Source organism: Oncorhynchus gorbuscha, linkage group LG07 (assembly GCF_021184085.1).
Source record: "Oncorhynchus gorbuscha isolate QuinsamMale2020 ecotype Even-year linkage group LG07, OgorEven_v1.0, whole genome shotgun sequence".
NCBI lineage: Eukaryota > Metazoa > Chordata > Actinopteri > Salmoniformes > Salmonidae > Oncorhynchus > Oncorhynchus gorbuscha.
This window is the reverse complement of record NC_060179.1, coordinates 42,887,915-42,909,954: the sequence shown is the minus strand read 5'-3', so window position 1 is coordinate 42,909,954 and position 22,040 is coordinate 42,887,915. Positions and strand designations below refer to the sequence as shown.

The 22,040-nt window shown below is 45.6% G+C and overlaps 1 protein-coding gene across 5 annotated transcripts in view; it reads right to left on the bottom strand.

The window, feature by feature from the left end:
* Window positions 1-310: 310 nt before the first annotated feature.
* LOC124039883 (thyroid hormone receptor alpha-like) overlaps window positions 311-22,040 on the bottom strand; it is a 207,164-nt gene continuing 185,434 nt past the window's right edge. For 3 of the 5 annotated variants that reach the window (XM_046356398.1, XM_046356399.1, XM_046356400.1), the window contains 7 exons: window positions 21,168-21,206; window positions 15,040-15,140; window positions 14,405-14,552; window positions 14,016-14,221; window positions 8,890-9,036; window positions 7,391-7,649; window positions 311-4,000 (listed from right to left, as the gene is read on the bottom strand). In XM_046356398.1, the coding sequence (XP_046212354.1) occupies window positions 3,750-4,000; window positions 7,391-7,649; window positions 8,890-9,036; window positions 14,016-14,221; window positions 14,405-14,552; window positions 15,040-15,140; window positions 21,168-21,206 (1,151 nt within the window). In that variant the 3' untranslated portion in view covers window positions 311-3,749. The remainder of the gene's footprint in view (window positions 4,001-7,390; window positions 7,650-8,889; window positions 9,037-14,015; window positions 14,222-14,404; window positions 14,553-15,039; window positions 15,141-21,167; window positions 21,207-22,040) is intronic. The other 2 variants (XM_046356401.1, XM_046356402.1) reach the window with 1 other exon arrangement.

The following is a 22,040-nucleotide window of genomic DNA, read 5'->3' as shown; positions in this document are numbered from 1 at the left end:
TATATATATATATATATATAAAAAAAATAATCTTCCTGTTTTTTGTTTGTGGTAAATTCCTCCTGAAAAGGGACGGACAATCAGACAGATGCACAGACAACAGAACAGTTGGCTTATCAACACAAACTATAGGTGATGGAAAATGTCTACGTTACGCTGCACTCGTGGTCAAAAAGTGACTACGGCTGTTCTTTTTCTCTCTCTTTTACGTAAAAGCAGTTTAAGCGTAAAAAAAAAAGAATGACATCAACATCACACAAAAAAAAACGTTGAGATACAATGACGGGGAAAAGATCTCCAAGCGTTCAACTTTTGTTCAGGAGTCTTTTTAAAGTCATATATTCCTCATTTCACTTTTCTGGGTACATAATCATTATCATCATATATGTCTTTCTCAATAAAAATTCAACTCAGAGGGTAAAAGCAGCATTTCAACCAACCATTTCACACACACACACACACACACACACACACACACACACACACACACACACACACACACACACACACACACACACACACACACACACACACACACACACACACACACACACACACACACACACACACACACACACCCAATCGGCTAAGGACCTTTTTTTTCTTCTGTCACTTCGTTCTTTGTCAACGAAGCTTGGGGTTTCATACCCGCATCCATTGAATGGCGCTTCTGTTTCTGTTGCCGATCGTCTCCATGTGAAATTTGGTGGCTCTCCTTTATGGAGACCCGAAGGTGGGGACTCGCTGCCTCAATGAGGGAGTAAAGGGGGAGACCACCTGATCATCTCCCCGTCCTCTGAGTTCATAACGGAGCTTTGACCACGGGCGACGGTCCCCCTCCAACCCACGCCATACGAAGGACGGAAGGAAGGGCTGATGCCCCCACCTTCTTTCTGTCCCGCTCCCTTACGCTCTCTCCTTCACTCGCTCCCATTGCTGCTTTGCCGTTCACATTCATTCGGTAACGCCGCTCTAAGTGAGCGGTTATGGCCAGCCTTGTCTCACAAGGGAGAGGCATGGATTCAGTTTGGAGTACATTTTTCAGACCTACCGTTGGCCTCCTACATTGAGTTGGGTGAATGGGTGGTTGGGCAGGGGAAGGAGTATGTACTGGGGCTGGATCTGGGTAGACTTGGAGACCAATGCTGAGAGGAGAGTGGATGAGTGACAAACAGACCCCGGACCATCCCTCCCTCACCCAGGGACGTCTCCAGCCCAGAGTGGATGAGGGTTGGGGAGGAGGTCTGTTGGTTTAATACTGAAAATGTGACATGGTTAGTTGGGAGCCCTGTTCCAGTGGCCTATGTTATACAGAGTCGGCCAGGACTCTCAGAGAAGGGGGCATGCCTGACAGAGGACTTGAAGCTAGGTTTGAGGATTAGGGGTTGTATAGTTGCTGATGAGGGTGGGGAGGGTGGAGAGAGGGGTTGGGACTACTGCAGTAGTGTGAGGGGGCTCTGGCTGCTCCACTAGAGTGCTCTGAAGTCTGGTAACAGTTGATTTCGGGTTGATTCCACCTACGGCGGTTGAGGTTGCTGCAGTTCGGCTTGGCCGTCTGCTACCCACCATCCTGGTCCCACTCAACGCTCGGCTCCATGTCCTCACGCGTTCCTCCACATGCTCCCGGAATGCTGAAACGCATCCATCCATTCATCCCTCCCGCCGCCTCGTTCAGTCGTTCACAAACTACTGCTTAGCGTTCAATGAAAATTGGTTGTCTCTTTGAGCTTTTTTTTTTGTTCCCTCAACAGTGCTAAAACCGCCCGTCTACGGCCCGGTAACCTTGGGGTTCTCCGCTTGCTCGCGGTGTATCGCTTCTCCAGCCAATCCTCTTCCAGGGCCGACAGCTGGACTGTACATGTCATTTCCTCCGGCGTGTGATTTATTGGCTTCTGTTTCAACTGAAAAAAATACAAAATAGGGACTCCAAATTTGAATAGTGACACTTGGTCCCACATAACAAAAAAGAGAAAAGCCGAACGTAATGGTTACCATCCCCCGTTCCCCCGAAAAAGAGGAGAGAAGTCAGTGAAACCAATGAGGTCTCCATAGGGAAGGGCAGGCCCTCCTGTCTTCAGTGGTATTTCATTTCAACTGAGTGGTAGTACTGAGATTGTGTGTTTGAGGGATTTGTCTTAATGTATGTGTGCTTATGAGTTTCCACCCATGCACATATGTGTGTTTGTTGAGTATCCTTAAGAGTGTGTGTGTGTGTGTGTGTGTGTGTGTGTGTGTGTGTGTGTGTGTGTGTGTGTGTGTGTGTGTGTGTGTGTGTGTGTGTGTGTGTGTGTGTGTGTGTGTGTGTGTGTGTGTGTGTGTGTGTGGGTGAGGAGGCTGGGGGCTGCTGCCCTGTGTCCAGAGGTGAGGTAGAGCCTGTCGGCACAGGAGCGATGTCGGCTCCCCAGCCTTGAAGGTGTGCCCACTTTGAGGTAAATGGCAGACGTCATTGACCTTGCCCTTTCTCAGTGACCGCTACCCTAACAACTGAGTATGGAAGCTTGGAGGGGCCATACTGAGCTGAGTCACACAGGCGCAAACTCGGACTAACTTACCCTGCAGGTCAGGGCTACATCACTGCAATGTGTAGAGTCAACATGGCGTTTGAGTTTCTGAGGTGAGGATGTGTGTGTGTGTGAGAGACATGAGTTGCCTGCCTTGTTCACTGCTATTCAGACATAGTGTGGGAGTCTATATGGATGCTATATGGAGTCTACTTGCCAGTGATTTAACTCTCTCTCTCTCTCTCTCTCTCTCTCTCTCTCTCTCATCCTATTCCTCCCCTCTTCTCTTTCACTCGTACTCCTCTGAGAACTCTCCCCGACAGTGGGCCCCCTTCCATCTTCCCCTCTTTCCTTCACTGCGATGACTTTTCTTGGAGAGAGAAGGGCTCAATTGTCATTCATAAGAGGGTCTACTGCTGGCACCAGCAGCACAGGCAATGACAAGGCACGTCTGCCCAGTGTGTGTGTGTGTGTGTGTGTGTGTGTGTGTGTGTGTGTGTGTGTGTGTGTGTGTGTGTGTGTGTGTGTGTGTGTGTGTGTGTGAGTCACAGGAACCGGCCTAATGACAGAACTGAAGGTAGATACGGAGCCATGGTCTGTAGTTTTACACATTTCAGACAATTAAAGGAGACTTATAAACATAGCACCTGGCTTGTTTCAAACATGATCACGCTCATGGCTCAGTTGCGTTGGGAGATGATAGTAGGTACTGGTAGCTTTGCTCTATGGTAGGCGCTATATGGCACACGCTCAGGACCTCTGCTTGTGTGTGACAGCGTCACTTGAATTATTGTTTTACACTAATTCTGAGACTGAAATTAGCGGACCAGTTTAAAACATGGTTGCCATCATTTCAAACCGGTGCAAAGCTGTGAAGATCACCATCTAGTGGCGAGTGACAAATGAGGTGCCGCCGATAAGGCTCTGGGAAGGGACCCAGAGTGTGTGTGCGTGTGCGTGCGCGCGCCTCGGCAAAGGGATGCAACTCCCACTGGATAAGACTGCTCAGACAGGGAGGGCCGCCAAACTGATTCCCCAAAACAGGTACGAAGAGGTGGTTGGTTAAAAGCAAAAATCATTGTTTGTTTGACCTCTGCTGCTGGTGTGTGGTTGTTGCCTGTTGTTTGTTGTTTACCACGTAAATGTCGGAGAAACACAAGTCCTGCCAAAACCCTCCGCCGCTCCAGAAAAACAGCCATTCCTTCCCAAGTCGCCACCCTACTATTTGGCAGCGGGGGGGGGCGCCACTCACACTTCCTGGTCCTCGAAGACCTCCAGGAAGAGCGGGGGGAAAAGTTCAGTTGGGCACTCCACCTTCATGTGGAGGAAGCGGCTGGCGTGGCACGCCCCGATCATACGCAGGTCCGTCACCTTCATCAGCAGCTTGGGCCAGAAGTGGGGAATGTTGTGTTTGCGGTAGTTGATGTAGTGTTCAAACGCCAGCAGGTAGGTCTCCTGGCACTTCTCGATCTTGTCACTGCTCGTGAGGCCCGAGCGGTCTGTGACCGAAGGCAAGGGGAGGAAGAGGGTGAGAGGGAGAGAGGGAGGGAGAAAAAGGTGTGTGTCAGTAAACAGAGAGGGTAAAATTTCACCTAGCCTATCATGGGGAAAGGAGGACAAAAATATATATTTTTTTGTTTGTTACATACATACATTTGACATACTACCTTCATTGTACTTTTATATACAACATGATTGGACTCCCAATCACGGCCAGATGTGATACAGCCTGGATTTGAACCAGGGACTGTAGTGACGTCTCTTGCACTGAGATGCAGTGCCTTAGACCATAGATGCCATCTTTCCAACACGTCAGTTTGTCAAATTTCTGCCCTGCTAGAGCTGTCCCGGTCAACTGTAAGTGCTGTTATTGTGAAGTGGAAATGTCTAGGAGCAACAACGGCTCAGCCGCAAAGTGGTAATCCACACAAGCTCACAGAACAGGACCACCGAGTGCTGAAGCACGTAGAGCATAAAAATGGCCTATTCTCGGTTTTAACACTCACTCCCGAGTTTCATATTGTCTTTGGAAGCAACGTCAGCACAATAACTATTCGTCGGGAGCTTATTGAAATGGGTTTCCATTGCAGCCGCACACAAGTTTACAACGAGTGGTGTAAAGTTTGCCGCCATTGGACTAGAGCAGTGGAAATGCGTTCTCTGGAGTGATGAATCACGCTTCACTATCTGGCAGTCCGACGGAAGAATCTGGGTTTGGCGGATGCCAGGAGAACCCGAATGAATAGTGCAAACTGTAAAGTTTGGTGGAGGAGGAATAATGATCTGGGGCTGTTTTTCATGGTTTGGGCTAAGCCCCTTAGTTCAAGTGAAGGGAAATCTTAACGCTACAGCATACAATGACATTCTAGACGATTCAGTGCTTCCAATTTTGTGGCAACAGTTTGTTTTACGGCCATTTCCTGTTTCAGCATGACAATGCCTCCGTAGAAATGGTTGGTCATGATCGGTGTGGAAGAATTTGACTGGCTTGCACAGAGCCCTGACCTCAACCCCATCAAATGCCTTTGGGATGAATTGGAACGCCAACTGCAAGCCAGGCCTAATAGCCCAACATCAGTGTCCGACCTCACTAATACTCTTGCGGCTGAATGGAAGCAAGTTCCCGCAGCAATGTTCCAACGTCTAGGGGAAATCCAGAAGAGTGGAGGCTATTATAGCAGCAAAGGGGGGACCCACATACTGTATATAGTGTATATCAATATAGTGTATATCACATAGTGTATATAGTGTATATCAATGGATAGATGGACGGCTAGATGTATATACTGAACAAAAATATAAATGTAACAATTTAAAATATTTTATTGAGTTACAGTTCATATAAGGAAATCAGTCAATTCACTAATCTATGGATTTCACAAGGCTTGGCAGGGGCACAGCCATTCAGAATGAGTTTTTCCCTACAAAAGGACTTTTACAGACAAATACTTCTCAGACACAGATCTGGGGAAGGGTACCAAGGCATTTCTGCAGCATGGAATGTTCCCAAGAACACAGTGGCCTATTAAATGGAAGAAGTTTGGAACCACCAAGACTCTTCCTGGAGCTGGCCGCCCGGCCAAACTGATAAATCAGAGGAGAAGGGCCTTGGTCAGGCAGGTGACCAAGAACCCGATGGTCACTCTGGCAGAGCTCCAGAGTTCCTCTGTGGGATGGGAGAACATTCCAGAAGGACAACTGTCTCTGCGGCACTCCACCAAGCAGGCCTTTATGGTAGAGCGCCAGATGGAAGAAACTCCTCAGTAAAAGGCACTGCTTGGAGTTTGCCAAAAGGCACCTAAGGACTCTCAGACCATGAGAAACAAGATTCTCTGGTCTGATGCAACCAAGATTGAACTCATTGACCTAAATGCCAAGCATCACATCTGGAGGAAACCTGACAACATCCCTGCGATGGCAGCACCATGCAGCGGCATGGACTGGGAGACTAGTCAGGATCGAGGGAAAGATGAACCGTGCAAAGTACAGAGAGCTCCTTGATGAAAACCTGCCCCGGTGCGCTACTGTGCAAGAGGACAAGTACATTAGTGTCTAGTTTGAGAAACAGACGCCTCACAAGTCCTCAAATGGCAAATTGAGACTGGTGTTTTGCGGGTACTATTTAATGAAGCTGCCAGTTGAGGACATGTGAGGCGTCTGTTTTTCAAACTAGACACTCTAACGTACTTGTCCTCTTGCTCAGTGGTGCACCTCTTTCTATTCTGGTTAGAGCCAGTTTGCGCTGTTCTGTGAAGGAAGTAGTACACATCGTTGTACGAGATCTTCAGTTTCTTGTCAATTTCTCGCATGGAATAGCCTTCATTTCTCTTCCACTTGCCTCCTCCATTTTTGTAGTAATCATGCAATCGGTTGGTTGTGATTTTGGATTGAGCAAACGTTCCCATATATTTTCAATAGCTGCATGTGTGACAACTCCACCAATCCTATTCATAATATCATTATTAAATATAATACCATTTTAAAAAACGGTGTATTTGAGTTTAACCATAATATTTGTTGTAATATTTGTTCTGTATTTTCTGGAAGATAAAATAGAAATTGTAACCAGCTTTGTACGGCGTGTTTAAGAAAGGGCGATACTTTGAACAAAGTTTCATTTTCATATAATCAAAACTGAGAAGTTGTAATCTGTATAAAGGCAAAAAAAAGCCTCTTTTTTATTTTTGAGCAAAGGAATCATCTTTCTTAGTAATCTACTGGAGAACCAGTTCGGGTTTAAGCATCTCTTGAGTGAGTGAAGCTTTTAGTGAGAGGTGTAATGCATTAATATGTTATAATTTCAGCCCCCACAAAGTCATAGTCATTATTTAAATAAGCATGTTTAATTTTGTCTGGCTTAGTGTTCCAAATAAAGAGTCATTTTTTCTCCCTCATATGATTTTTAAAAAACTAGTTTGGAGTAGGCAGAGCCTTAAGTAAGTAAGTAAACTGTGATAGGACTAAAGAGTTCATCAATGTGAGTTTTCCATAAATAGACAGGTATTTCCATGGTTGCAGAATCTTGCCTATTTTTGCTAACTTTCTATTGAAATTGGTTGTGGTGAGTTCTTTTCTATCTTTAGGGATATGAATACCAATTATGTCTACGTCACCATCAGAACATTTTATTGGTAAACTACAAGATAATGTAAAAATTGTATTTTTAACGATCCAATATGTAATATGGTACACTTATCACAATTGGGTTTTTGCCGAGTTACCTTCATCTAATAGTACAGCATCTTTGACTTATTCTTACGTTATAGTTCGTTCAGAGCCACACAAAGTGCCTAGGTGGTAGGAGATGGATTTGGAACGCGTCGTGAATCCTATCTGACCTGAATGACCTCAATTGACCTCTGTCCACTGACCCTTGACCCGGTCCTCACCTGAGCTCATGAGCAGCACAGCCTGCAGCAGCGCCACCTCCGTGTCGTCCAGATTGAACTGCGCCAGGCTCTTGCCCAGGTCGAAGATGGCGTCCGACACCACGCCCAAGCCGCCGTTCTTCAGCTGCTCCCGCTTGACAGCCATCTCGCCGCTCAGGGTCAGCGTCTCGCTCTCTGCGTCGTAGCGCACGGCGGCGCGCAGCGACATGATCTCCATACAGCAGCCTTTCAATAGGATGATCTGGTCCTCACAAGGCAGCTAGAGGGAGGAGGGAAAAGGAGGAGAGTAATAGTAAGAGTTTATTGGTTGCTCGCCGTCATAGACTGAATTTAGATCAATAGACCAATTTACAATCCGACTTTTATCAAATAGTAAGATCCTAAAAAAACACCATCATTCTAATACAATGCTATATGGAAAATACAATACAATAATTCTACAACGACCAGTATTCGGAGTGGCAGGTTTAAAAATAACAACAGTTCTAATTTTGAGTTCTTTGGTAGACTTCTCAAAAGCCACTGGGCTATGTGGTGTGTGTGTGCATTGATCAGTTTGGTGAAGAATGGGATAGGAAAGATCTACTAGCATCCTGTTTGTGCTATTGGAGTTTTCAGGATGAGGAAGGGAGGGCGAGAGAGACTGTTACTGAATGTAAACAAAGTGAACTTTAAAGGCACTCTTCCATCCATCGATTGGAATTTCAAAGTATAGTTACGTAAGCCTACATACTTCCCAAATGTAGTGCTGTAGGCTTTGTGTGTAGAGTTCCAAGTCTGTATATAAGATTCTGTTATATCAGCTGCACTCTATGACTGAATCACCAAATCCCCCCCCATTCCCCTCGGCCCTCTATTTGCGCGAGTCTCAGCCATAGGCACAAGTGTCAAATACTCCAGCTATCCAAGTCATAAACAGTTCTCTCTGCTACCGCACGGGAAGTGATATACCGATAAGTCTGGAACCAACAGGACCCTGAACAGCTTCTACACCTAAGCCATAAGACTGCTAAATAGTTAACCAAATAGCTACCCAGACTATCTGCATTGACCCATTTTGCGCTCTTTTGACTCATTACGCTTCTGCTACTGCTTATTCTCTATCCTAGGCTTGAGGCCCTGGGTCTGAACCCCGCCCTGTGCAATTGGGTCCTGGACTTCCTGACGGGCCGCCCCCAGGTGGTGAAGGTAGGAAACAACATCTCCACTTCGCTGAGCACTTGTTGGCTGCTGATCCTGCTAATGACCATAGTAATCATACTGTCATTAGTAGCAACAACACTGCAGCAACGACAGAATCTATACCTAATTAAGTCAACACCAAACACAATGCAGGCTCATTATTGAGGAGAGACTCAGAGACTCAGAGACTCAGGTCAACAGGCTTCAATTCAAACACACAAACAAAGACACAAGGCAGTATTAAGAACTGATAGAAGGAAGGCCGACACATCCCGACCCACACACACCCCACTGCATACACACACGTAGGGCCTTACCCCCGAGAACATGGGAAGTTTTTTGGCAAAGTCGACGACACGGGTGATGGCAGGGGTGATAATCTTGGTGAACTCACTGAAGGCCTCCAGGTCCACTTTGTCTCCGTCCGACGTGGGGGCCACGGGAGACTGACCTATGTCCTCTGGCTAGGGGACAGGACAGGGGACACATGGACACAACACATGTCAACAGATAGCCAGCAGCTGCGGTCAGGAACACGGGTCAAGAGACTTGTGTTAAGTTCTTTGTTATTCCATGAGAGTTAATTAACTTGTTCGCTGGTAAGATGACACATTTAAGCACATCCGACAAAAGTACGGAATTTGACATAGTAGATCCATTACAATGACTGAATTGTTTATTTGTATTTTTAAGTAAGGGTTGACATCATTGAGGAAGATCAGATCATGTGTAGTAAACAACTGGTCAGTGTGCAAAAAGAGAATAGACAGAGAGAGATGCATAAGCACATGGTCAAATTCGGTATCAGCGGTTGATTTACATGCACGACTAGCAGATGGGATTCTATGGACCTATGGACTCGGGCTCCCGAGTGGCGCAGCGGTCTGAGGCACTGCATCTCAGTGCTTGAAGCAGCACTACAGACACTCTTGTTCGAATCCAGGCTGTATCACAACCGGCCGTGATTGGGAGTCACATTGGCCCAGCGTTGTCCGGGTTTGGCCGGTGTAGGCCGTCCATTGTAAATAAGAATTTGTTCTTAACTGACTTGCCTAGTTAAATAACTAAAAGGCACATCAGACTCAAACTCTTCATGTTGGTCCAGCCAATTTCTTTGGGAGTTGAGAAAGGGCTGAAAAGTAACATAACAAAAGGCATTATAGGTGGGATGGGCTGAGGGAAACTGAGGGTTGGGATGTGGAACTGGAGACAAGTGGGAGTGGAGTTGCCTGGCGGGGAGTAGAATGATGGTCAAAGATGAACGTTTTTAAGAAATTACGTTTGAATGACACTGAGGGTTGACACTGCGCTGTGACATCCCATGCCTGTTTGCCTGAGGCTGATGCCGCGCAGGTGCTTGCAAGGGTGTATACCTGCATACACACACTCGCTTTAAAACGCACATACACACTAAAATGCATGTAGTTGGCCTTGCTGAGGAGTTTTTTCCTTGATGCCTTTTGTTTTTGCATTGTTTTTCTTTTTTGTTCATTTTGTTGGTTGTTGGCACATTGGGTGGGTGGTTGTTTTGGTTGGGTTGGAGGGGACAGCGACTTGGGGGAGGGGGGCAGTGGAGATGGGAGGGATTGGCGGGGAGGTTTTTCGACTGTGTGTGTGTGTGGGGGGGGGTCATTTGGTCGGGTGACTTTGATTCCAAGTGGATGAAGGCAGCCTACAGCTTGTAAATAGGAATTTGTTTTGGAGGTGCGAAATGTGCTAAATGTGTTGATGTTAATTAACGGTCAATTACCATGAGACCGGCAGTTATTTGCTTGACAATCCCCAGCTGAAAAAATGTCATGACCACCACAGCCCTATATCCCTAGTTTCCATTTTTATTTGACCTTTATTTAACTGGGCATGTCGGTTAAGAACAAATTCAATGACGGCCTCGAAACAGTGAGTTAACTTCCTTGTTCAGGGTCAGAACGGCAGATTTTTACCTTGTCAGCTCAGGGATTCGATCTTGCAACCTTCCGGTTACTAGGCCAATGCTCTAACCCCTAGGCTACCCCATGTTGTCCGGACTAGCCCTGTCAGGATACCCTGTGGTAGTACTGGTAGGCCTATTGATCTGATGTGCTATTCATGGGCCAGGTGGCTCGGGGCACACAGCGGCAGGAGGTTGTAGCTAGGGATGAGGCCTAGCAGGTGATGAGCTATGAGCTGGGCACTTCACTCACTCACAGCATGGCTGACACTAAAGCCTTGGCAAGAAGCAGGGTTCTTTATTAGCAACCTGCCCCATGAACGGGTGATCTACCTGGGAGGAAGATGAGAGGAAATGGGGGTGATCCTGGTGGGGGTTTCCGAGGCTCACTGTGAATGGCAGGTGTGGTAAGAATTGCAAGGCAACTGTGTTCAACAAGTGGTGTGGTATGAGGAGGAGGAAATGGGACGTGTGGTTTGAACACACAAAAACATACACACACACACTTCCATATTTTCTCATACGTTCTGTTTTTCTGTCAGGAATTTGAATTATCTGTATTGTCTACTTGTTGAACGTTTGAAGTCTTGATTCGTGGTTGTTTGTAATGTCTTGTTAATTGGTGTTGGACCCCAGAAAGATTAGCTAGCTTTATGGCGTCAGCTAATGGGGCTCACTCACTCTCACACACACATGATACAATACCGCTCTCATATAGCCACATGTGCACACCAGTGTAAGGCCCCAATTCACCCAGAACGGCTCTAAATAAAGAAAATCATCCATACCACAGAATGTTCACCCGCAAAGCCACATTCAATTTGCCCTAACCATTACGAGGTGTGCGAAAGTACTGGACAACCCAAAATCAAACTTTGGATTTGAGAAAGCTGCAACTTATACCAGCCAATATAGAACATAACGCCTTTCAACTGGTGCCAGAAGAAACCCATGAGTTCCTTTTAAAACTTATAGAAATACCTTAACCAATGTAACCTTTAAAACATATAGAAACCTTAGTGTATAGCCTAGACTAGAGACCTTATAGACAATTTAGGCTTGTACTCGTGTGTGTGACAGGGGCTGTAGCAATGATTTTACTGTGGGGAGTTATAAGTAAATGCTGATTGCCAGTCGAGATGATGGACGGCACTCAACGTAAATGCTAATGGGACTATTTAGTGTAATTATTAAGTGCAGAAGCCCAATTTATCACAAATGAGCCTAAAATTGACAGCCAGCCAGCAAAACGGAGAACCAAACAAACACTTAGGGAACCAGCCAGCCAGTCAATCAGAAGCTGGCAACATTATCAGCCCTAGTGGGGGCGAGACGAACGTTGGTCGTCCTATAAGGGTCTGGAAAAGTCATAGGTCAGAGTTTGGTGCCCCCGCTGGCATTGAATGTAATAAAGGCTTATACATACAGGCGAGGTCAAAGTGATTTGCAATAGACAAATTTAAACCATTCAGAAAGTATTCATACCCCTATTCTTTTCCACATTTTGTTGTGTTACAGCCTGAATTTAAAATGGATTACATTTAGATTTTTTTCCCACTGGCCTACACACAATTACCCCATAATTTGAAAGTGGAATTATGTTTTAGAATTTTTTACTAATTAATAAAAAATGAAAATAAGTATTCAACCCCTTTTATTATGGTAAGTCTAAATACGTTCAGGAGTAAATTTTGCTTAACAAGTCACATTGAATATCCCTTTGAGCATGGTGACGTTATTAATTACACTTGGGATGATGTATCAATAGACAAAAAAAAGTCACTACAAATATAAAGAAGTCCTTCTTAACTTAGTTGCCGGTGAGGAAGGAAATCGCTCAGGGATTTCACCATGAGGCCAATGGTGGGTGGTCCTTCTGTAGCTCAGTTGGTAGAGCATGGCGCTTGTAACGCCAGGGTAGTGGGTTCGATCCCCGGGGCCACCCATACGTAGAATGTATGCACACATGACTGTAAGTCGCTTTGGATAAAAGCGTCTGCTAAATGGCATATATTATTATTATTATTATAAAACAGTTAGAGTTTAATGGCTGTGATAGGAGAAAACTGAGGATGAATGAACAACTTTCAAGTTAATCCACAATACTAACCTAATTAACAGAGTGAAAAGGACTCCCATATAGAATAAAAATATTTCCAAACATGCATCCTGTTTGCAACAAGGCACTACAGTAATACTGCAAAAAAATATGGCAAAGCAATTCACTTTTTTGTCCTGAATGCAAATGTCCTGAATGTTTGGGGCAAATCCAATACAGCACATTACTGAGTACCACTCTCCATATTTTCAAGCATAGTGGTGGCTGCATCATGTTATGGATATGCTTGTAATCGTTAAGGGCTGGGGAGTTTTTCAGGATAAAAAACAAATGGAATGGAGCTAAGCACAGGCAAAATCCTAGAGGAAAACCAGGTTCAGTCTGCTTTTCACCAGACACTTGAAGATTAATTCACCTTTCGGCAGAAAAATAACCTAAAACACAGACCAAATCTACACTAGAGTTGCTTACCAAGAAGACAATGAATGTTCCTCAGGAGCTGAGTTACAGTTTTGACCACTAGGCTACCTGCCGTCCCGAAAGATTCACAACTGTAATCGCTACCAAAGGTACTTCTACAAAGTATTGACTCAGTGGTCTGAATACTTATGTAAATGAGATATTTCTACATTTTATGTTCAATGAATTAGGAAATATTTCTAAATGTTTTCTCTTTTGTCATTATGGGGTATTGTGTGTAGATGGGTGAGGGGGAAAAAAAGTTACATTTAATCCAATTAGAATTTGGGCTGTAACACAACTAAATGTGGAATAAGAGATGTGAATACTTTCGGAAGGCACCGTAGCAATAGTCCACAGTGACTTGCCATTCTCAACATACAGGCTACAAATATTTCTCTGTGTGTTTCGTTTGTAAAGCTCAAATGGACAATGAGCAGTGATGTCCAACGGGCCTTTGAAAAACAAAATACTCATCATAGAATATGGGGACATTACATTACATTTAAGTCATTTAGCAGACGGGGACATATGGGGAAACGTATTCAATCTTTTGTACAAATCCATCGAGTCTAAGTCATGGAGGAGTTTCCTCCCAAGGTCGAGAGAGAAGGCCCTGTTGTACACTCCAGACGCTGACAAGCTACATGTAGCTGTGGTCTCATGTCTACAACACTGTTGTGTTCGTCAAGTTCGTCACCTGGAAGCTTAGCCATATCTGGTCAACCAGTTTATTGAAACTCTACAATCAAGCTGTTGTGACATGTTGAATTTGATTACTGTAACCAATTATTGCAAGGCAGATTATGATGCAAAACCAGGTATAAATAGAGATTAACAAGGAAGTAAGGCTTTGAGAAAAATCTACTTTAGATTTGTACTAGAGTTTTGTCCCGGGGGGGGCCTGGTCATGTCTGCTTGCTTCAACACCTGTTATGTCTCTGCTTGTCTTTGTCATTAAAACATCTCAGCCATCCTGTCCTTCATCCTCTTACCAGGAACTTGCGTTTCTGTTTCCAGTGGGAGCCCTGTGCATTGGTATGGCGATGGGCCTCGGTCAGCATGCGGATCAGCTCCCACTCTGAGCCGGTGGGCTCCGGACGGTTCTGCAGAGTCTTCACCATCTCCTCCTTCTTCCTCTTCTCCCGGTTCTCCTCGATCAGACGCCGCTTGGCCACCCGCTTAGAGTCATCCAGGACGACTGAGAGAGAGAAAGGAGGAGAAAAAAAAGGGAGAGAGAAAATGTATTGCAGTTACATCAAGGAGTCACGACTGAGGGCATCCTTATGACTTGTAAAATGTTTGTAAATGTGTAGGATAAATGACATTGTGCGCGACACGGTGTGTGTGCGTGCATGCATATGAGTGCGAGAGAGACACTCACGGTCCATGGCCATGCCCACTGCGATGCACTTCTTGAAGCGGCACAGCTGGCACTGGTTGCGGGTGATCTTGTCGATGATGCAGCAGCCATCGTACTTACAGGAGTAGGCGGGGTGGAGGTTCTTCTGAATTGTCCGCCGAAAGAAGCCCTGGGAGAGAGAGCGAGAGGGTGAAGAAAAACAATCAGTCAGAGTCCCTTGGACTAGAGTGAGGATGACAGAACTGACATAGATATGACATACTGTAGATATTGAGGAAGCTGTCATGCTGTGTGTGTGTGTGTGTGTGTGTGTGTGTGTGTGTGTGTGTGTGTGTGTGTGTGTGTGTGTGTGTGTGTGTGTGTGTGTGTGTGTGTGTGTGTGTGTGTGTGTGTGTGTGTGTGTGTGTGTGTGTGTGTGTGTGTGTGTGTGTGTGTGTGTGTGTGTGTGTGTGTGTGTGTGCATTAAATTCAGGCAAAAAAACACCTGCCCCGAATTGAATGCATGTGAATATCCTTATTTATTTATGGTTGATGTTGTGATGAACCCTTCCCCCATCTGATCTTTGTTTTTCCTGGCCTTGTCCTAACCTAAACAGTGCAGTCTCCATTCAAACGTTGTGCTCTGTAGCGTGTGCATGTGGCCATGTGTGTCTCACCTTGCAGCCCTCACAGGTGATGCAGCGGTAGTGGTAGCCAGTGGCCTTGTCTCCACACACCACGCACGGTTCATCCTTCTCCAGGTAGCTGGGGATGTACCCTGCAGCACACAGAGAGAGGTGGAGAAGGAGAGTGGGATGAGAAGGAGTGAGTATGAGGACAAGACCTGAAGTTCACACTATTGCCACGCAATACTGATGCTTTAAAGATAGTCAATATTCGGACCTCAGAGGTTTCAAGATAGGTGTAATAGATACAGGTAATTGCCAAAATAACGGAAACCCTTGAGTAAATGAGGGCTACAAAGTGCTTCCACACAGGTGTGGTTCCTGAGTTAATTAAGCAATCAACAACCCATCATGTTTAAGGTCATGTATGAAAAAGCCCTGTTGCCCATTATTTTGGCTACCATGGCTAGAAGAAGAGATCTCAGTGACTTTGAAAGAAGGGTCTTAAAAGGGCATAGGGGGGTTAAAGGGCACGTATGTGTCAGTCACCAGATCTCAACCCCATTGAACACCGCGTTTTCCCCCGACATCAAAGTTGAGGAGAGATTGACTACATCACTATTGGTCTTTGTGCAAAGTATTGATCTGTTGCAGGTACCAAACTGTCTGTCCAAGCAGTTGGCGCACAGTTAGGACACTCATCAGTACAAGACATGCAACCAGAGGTCTCTTCACAGTCCCCAGGTCCAGAACAGAGGCTGGGAAACGCACAGTATTAGATAGAGCCATGGCTACATGGAACTCTGTGACCCCGCAGGTAACTCAAGCTAGCAATAAAAAAAACAATAAAGGAACACCTTACTGCACAAAGGGGACAGTGAAGAGACAGCCATTTTAAATATATTGTATTGTATTTGGCACTGTATTATGAACTAGACCTAGATATTGTGTGTATATACTCTGTGTGAAGTTTTAAATTGATGTAGTTCAGTCCTTGACTAAAAACGTTCTGTACTAAACGTTTTTACTAGGATTAAATGTCAGGAATTGTGAAAAACTCAGTTTAAATGTATTTGGCTAAGGTGTGTAAACTTCCGACTTCAACTGTATTTGTGAGTAGAGTTCAGTGTGTGTGCATAGCGTCAGTGCAACAGAGTTTGTGCAAAAAAAGGAGAAATGAAGGAAGTCCGGGTAGCCACTTGATTAGCTAATTTAGCAGTCTTGTTTAGAAGTCTTATGGTTTGGCGGTAGAAGCTGTTCAGGGTTCTGTTGGTTCCATAATTGCTGTGCGGTAGCAGAGAGAACCGTCTGTGGCTTGGGTGGCTGGAGTCTTTGAAAAATTGTTGGGCCTTCCTCTGACACTGCCTGGTATAGAGGTCTTGGATGGCAGGGAGCTCGGCCCCAGTGATGCACTGGGCCGCCCGCAATTCTCTCTGTAGCGTCTTGTGGTCGGATGCCGAGCAGTTGCCATACCAACCAAGCTGTGATGCAGCCAGTCAAGATGCTCTTGATGATGCAGCTGTAGACCTTTCTGAGGGCCTATGCCAAATCTTTTCAGCCTCTTGAGGGGGAAGAGGCGTTGTCGTTCCCTCTTCACGACAGGACCATTCCAAATCCTTAGCGATGTGGACACCGAGGAACTTGAAGCTCTCGACCCGCTCCACTATAGCCCTCTGTTTCCTGTCGTCCACGATCAGCTCCTATGTCTTACTGATGTTGAGGGAGAGGTTGTTGTCCTAGCACCACACGGACAGGTCTCTGACAACTTCCCTATAGCCTGTCTCGTCGACATCAGTGATCAGGCTGACCACTTTTGTGTCATGTGTCGTTACACATTCTTGGGTGAACAGTGAGTAAGAGAGGTGTGAGTAGCAGTGGGTTGAGTAACACTATGCTGGTGTTTCCTTTATTATGGAAGTTACCTGTATCGCCAAATACACTAAATGACCAAAGGTATGTGGACATCTGCTCGTCAAACATCTCATTCCAAAATCACGGGCATTCATTTGGAGTCCCCCCCCCCTTTGCTGCTATAACAGCCTCCACTCTTCTGGGAAGGTTTCCCACTAGATGTTGGAACATTGCTGCGGGGACATGCTTCCATTCACCCTCAAGAGCAGTAGTGAGGTCGGGCACTGATGTTGGGCGATTAAGTCTGGCTCGCATTCAGCATTCCAATTCATCCCAAAGGTGTTCGATGGGATTGACGTCAGGGCTCTGTGCAGGCCAGTCACGTTCTTCCACACCGATCTCGACAAACCAATTTCTATATGGACCTTGCTTTGTGCAAGGGAGTATGCTTTCCTGTTTCAGCATGAAACGGGAAAGGGCCTTCACCAAACTGTTGCAACAAAAATGGAAGCACAGAATCACCTACAATGTCATTGTAAGCTGTAGTGTTAGATTTCCCTTTACTGGAACTAAGGGACCTAGACCGAACCAAAACAGCCCCAGACTTTTATTCCTCCTCGACCAAACTTTACAGTAGGCACTATTTCATTTTAGGCAGGTAGCGTTCGAACAGCACTTATGACAGAGTCACATTGAAAGTCACTGAGCTCTTCAGTAAGGCCATTCTACTGTCAATGTTTATCTATGGAGATTGAATGGCTGTGTGCTCAATTTTATACACCTATTAGCAAGTGTCTGAAATATCCTAATCCACTAATCTGAAGGGGTGTCCACGCGCGTGTGTGTGTGTGTGTGTGTGTGTGTGTGTGTGTGTGTGTGTGTGTGTGTGTGTGTGTGTGTGTGTGTGTGTGTGTGTGTGTGTGTGTGTGTGTGTGTGTGTGTGTGTGTGTGTGTGTGTGTGTGTGTGTGTGTGTGTGTGTATATAGATAGATAGATGTGTATGTGTGTATATATATATAGTACAAACCAGGGTTGAGGTCAATTCCAGACACTTCAGTAAGTACACTGAAATGCACTGGACAGGGAGAAGGCAGGGTAAGGCATGGTAGGGATGCCCAGTCTCAGTCTCAGGCTGATCCCAAGCCAGTCTGTGTGGTTTTTCTTAGGAACCTGAGCCCAAACTCAATAGTGCTGCAGCAGCCCACGCCCACTACTATAGTTGCCCCTACTCCAATATCTCAATTGAAGTACTGTCCCATCTATTCAAATTCCAATTCAATATGCTCTGACCCAAAAGGCTGTATGTAACTGAACTGTACTTTCTGAACCAGTCTGTCCGTATCCATCAATTTCTGACAAGTCACATTTAAATCTATTTTCACCGAATACAAAATGGAAGGGGCAATGCTTTCTTCATAGAAAAATACTACACTTAATCTAGATACATTTAGATGAAATAAAGTCTTTCAAAATACATTTAAGGCAAAATGACATGCTGTTTATTTTAGGCAACAGCTAAACCTTGACTCAGTTTTGGTAACGAACCACTTCTCACATAATTGTTTTTAAGAAACCCATTTCCTTCATGGGTTATTCAGACAAAAAATGTTGAGGGTGCCATGCCATGTGTCAAACAGGGAGTACAGGAGGGGGCTAAGCACACACCCCTGGGGGACCCCGTATTGAGGGTTAACGTGGCGGAGCTGTTGTTGCCTACTTTTACCACCTGGGGTCGGCCCGTCAGGAAGTCCATGATCCAGTCGCAGAGGGGAGTGTTCAGTCCCAGTGTCCCGAGCATGGAGGGCACTTTGGTGTTGAATGCTGAGCTGTAGTCAATGAACAGAATCCTCACGTAGGTATTCCTCTTTTCTCGTTGGGAGCGTGGAGTGCAATTGAGATCTGTTGGGGCGGTATGCAAATTGGAGTGGGTTCAGAGTGTCCGGGATGATGGAGTTGATGTGTGCCATAACCAGCCTTTCAAAGCACTTATCACACATTATCACAGATGTGTGCTACAGAGTGGTGGTCATTGTGGCAGGATGACTTAAGAGTTTTTGGGAACAGGAATGATGGTAGTCAGTTTGAAACATGTGGGGATTACAGACTGGGAGACGGAGAGGTTAAACATGTCTGTGAAGATACCTGCCAGTTGGTCTGGCATACTCTGAGGACACTCCCTGGAATAGTGTCTACTCGATCAGCCTTACGAGTCTTTACCCATTAAAAAAACGTACGTCAGCCTCGGAGAGAGAGATCACCCGGTCCTCCGGATTAGCGGGGGCCCTCATTCAGGGCTCTGTGTTGTTTTTTTTGTTAATGCACGCATACAAGGCATTGAGTTCATCTGGTAGAGAGGCATCGTTGGGCAGATCAGGCTTCCTTTGTAGTCTGTAATGTACTGTAGCCCCTGTCACATGCGTCAAGCTTAGGCGCCGGTATAAAAGGTTTCCACCTTGTTCAAATATTGTCTTTTTTCCTGTTTGACGGCTCTGCGGAGGTCGTAGTCTGACTTTTTGTACATGTTCGTGTCCTCAGCCGTAGCCCTGGGGTTGGATGCGTTTGCTCTGTGAGCGGTAATTCTGTCCTTTAGCTTACCGCGCACCTCAGAGTTAATCCAGACCTTTTGATTGAGGAAGCAGCGAACCTTCACTGTGGGGACGATGTCTAGCGATGCATTTCCTGATGTGGTTAACTCGTCGACGCTAATCGTCCGGGAAAATATTCCAGTCAGCGCTAGCGAAGCATTCCTGCAAGCACAGCCTCGGTTTCGTCTGACCATTTTTTATACGGAGCGCATCATGGGTACTTCCTGTTTGAGCTTCTGTCTGTAAAGAGGAAGCAGGAGTATAGAGTCGTAATCTGATTTGCCAAAGGGGGGGGACGAGAAAAGGCCTTGTATGCTTGTGTTTGTATTGAGTAACAGAGGGTTGAGTAACACTATGTTGGTGTTTCTTTTATTTTGGCAGTTACTTGTATCTCCAAATACATATAAAGTATGAAACAGGGTTGGGGTCAAATCCATTTCAATTTCAGACAATTCAGAACGTTCACGGAAATTCCAATTACCTTCAATTATTTTCACGGAGGAAAATTGGGAATTGGGTTTGCTTTCTGAATTGATCGGCATTGAAATGGAATTGAGCCCAACCCTGGCATAAGCAGACATACAATAGAACACAGTCAAACACAAACTCATGATCTTATCCTAAGATCTTGGCCTGAGGACCCCATCACATGAGAGTCAGGATACAAACCACTAGAGGAAACGACAGTGTGACCATGTGTGTTTGTGTGCACTCGCGCATGCATGTGTGTGTCTCTGTGTTCGCCTGAGAGTGAGGAGTTTAACCTATTCGGTACTGTCTTTCTTTTCCTGGCATGTAATGAAGGTGTAGGTCCATAAATACATCTCCTCACTTGAGAAATGGTACATTGGCAGAGAGGGACTCCAACAAGCACCCTTCAGTGTGAGAGACACTCTAAGGCAATCAAGTATGCCTCGCCCTCAGGTAGAAGACAAAAACACCCACCAGACGGCCTCTCTCTCTACCTCCTCCCTTTCTCTCTTTATCCTCCCTCCTTCAGGCCAGTGCTCTTCTAGTCTTCCCCTTCTCAAGCCACCTCAGGAAAAAGGTAAATCTGTACTATTTCCATACAGAACATTGGGACATAGTGGGGGAGTGCGTAGAAACAGGAAACGGCCTCCGGGCCCTCCGTTTAATAAAATATATAGCTGTGATATGAGGGGAGGAGAGAGGAAATGGTACGCTGCACATTACACAAACACACACACTGCCAATAGCAGATCCTTGGACGCAGCTTAGGGAGCCAAGACGTAATGTCTGTGTAGGCTCCTCTCTCTGCATTGCTGTGTGTGTGTGTGTGTGTGTGTGTGTGTGTGTGTGTGTGTGTGTGTGTGTGTGTGTGTGTGTGTGTGTGTGTGTGTGTGTGTGTGTGTGTGTGTGTGTGTGTGTGTGTGTGTGTGTGTGTGTGTGTGTGTGTGTGTGTGCACGAATGTGAGGGTGCACCACTGTATGCACACGTGTGTGTACTATCCCTAGAGCGAGAGAGTAAAAAGGGAGTAAACGTGTGGGTGTTTTGGCGTGTGTGTTTATGTCTGGCCCACACTGAGTACAGTCTTACTAGTCTCAGTCTGGCCCTCCCCTTATGGCAGAAAAACAGAGGCGAAGGAGTGGACACTTGACAGGGAGAAGGCAGGGAAAGACAGGGTAAGTCACCCCTACTCCAATATCTCAATTGATGTACTGTCCCATCTATTCCAATTCCAATTTGATATGCTCCGACCCAAAGGGATGTATGTAACTGACCTGTACTCTCTGACCCAGTCTGTCCGTATCCATTCATTTCTGTTTAGAAAAGAAAAGTCACATTTGAATCTATTTTCACCGAATACAAAATGGAAGGGGCAATGCTTTCTTCATAGAAAAATACTACACTTAATCTAGATAGAAAATCAATTTCAAGCAAAATGACATATTGTTTATTTTAGGCAACCGTTAAACCTCTACTCAGTTTTGGTAACAAACAACTTCTTCCCCAAAAATATTTTTTTAAGAAACGCATTTCCTTCCTTCCTTCCATGCCATGTGCCAATAACATAACTTATAACACTTAGATAATAAGGACCACCACCCCTCAAAGCCCGGCTCAGACATATTGTCATAGTTTCCCAGCTGAGATGGACCGTGGAGGGTCACATGATTCAGGTCTAGCTGCCAGAGAGCATGCTAGGTTTTGGGGGCCTACAGGCTTCCTCATTGGTCTGTCTGCCCGGGCGTGTTCAGGAGATGACAAACACAGAGGTTTTATGGCATCTCGGCAGAGGCGACGTGTAGCGTCCTGCAAATTCCTCAAAGTTGTTTTCCTTTCTCTTCACCCTCCGCCCCTCAACTTCCAAGCTGTCAGTCAGTGCATTCTGCCCCGTGAAGAACGAGAGCAGAGTGACAGCCTCCGCCCCTTCTCTTTGGTGATAAACACAGACTAAAATGTAAAGAAGGTGGCAGTGATTTATGAGCTGAGGCTTCTGGGTCTTCCACACAAGCACACACCGTTACAACCCAGGTGACAGGTTGGGAACACAAAGCAAGTTTGAGTTTTTCTTTCCGGAGTTGAAGAGTCTAAGGCTGGAATTCAATCAAACCCACATTGTGAGCATAGTGTTCTTGTGTGCAAACGGCTGT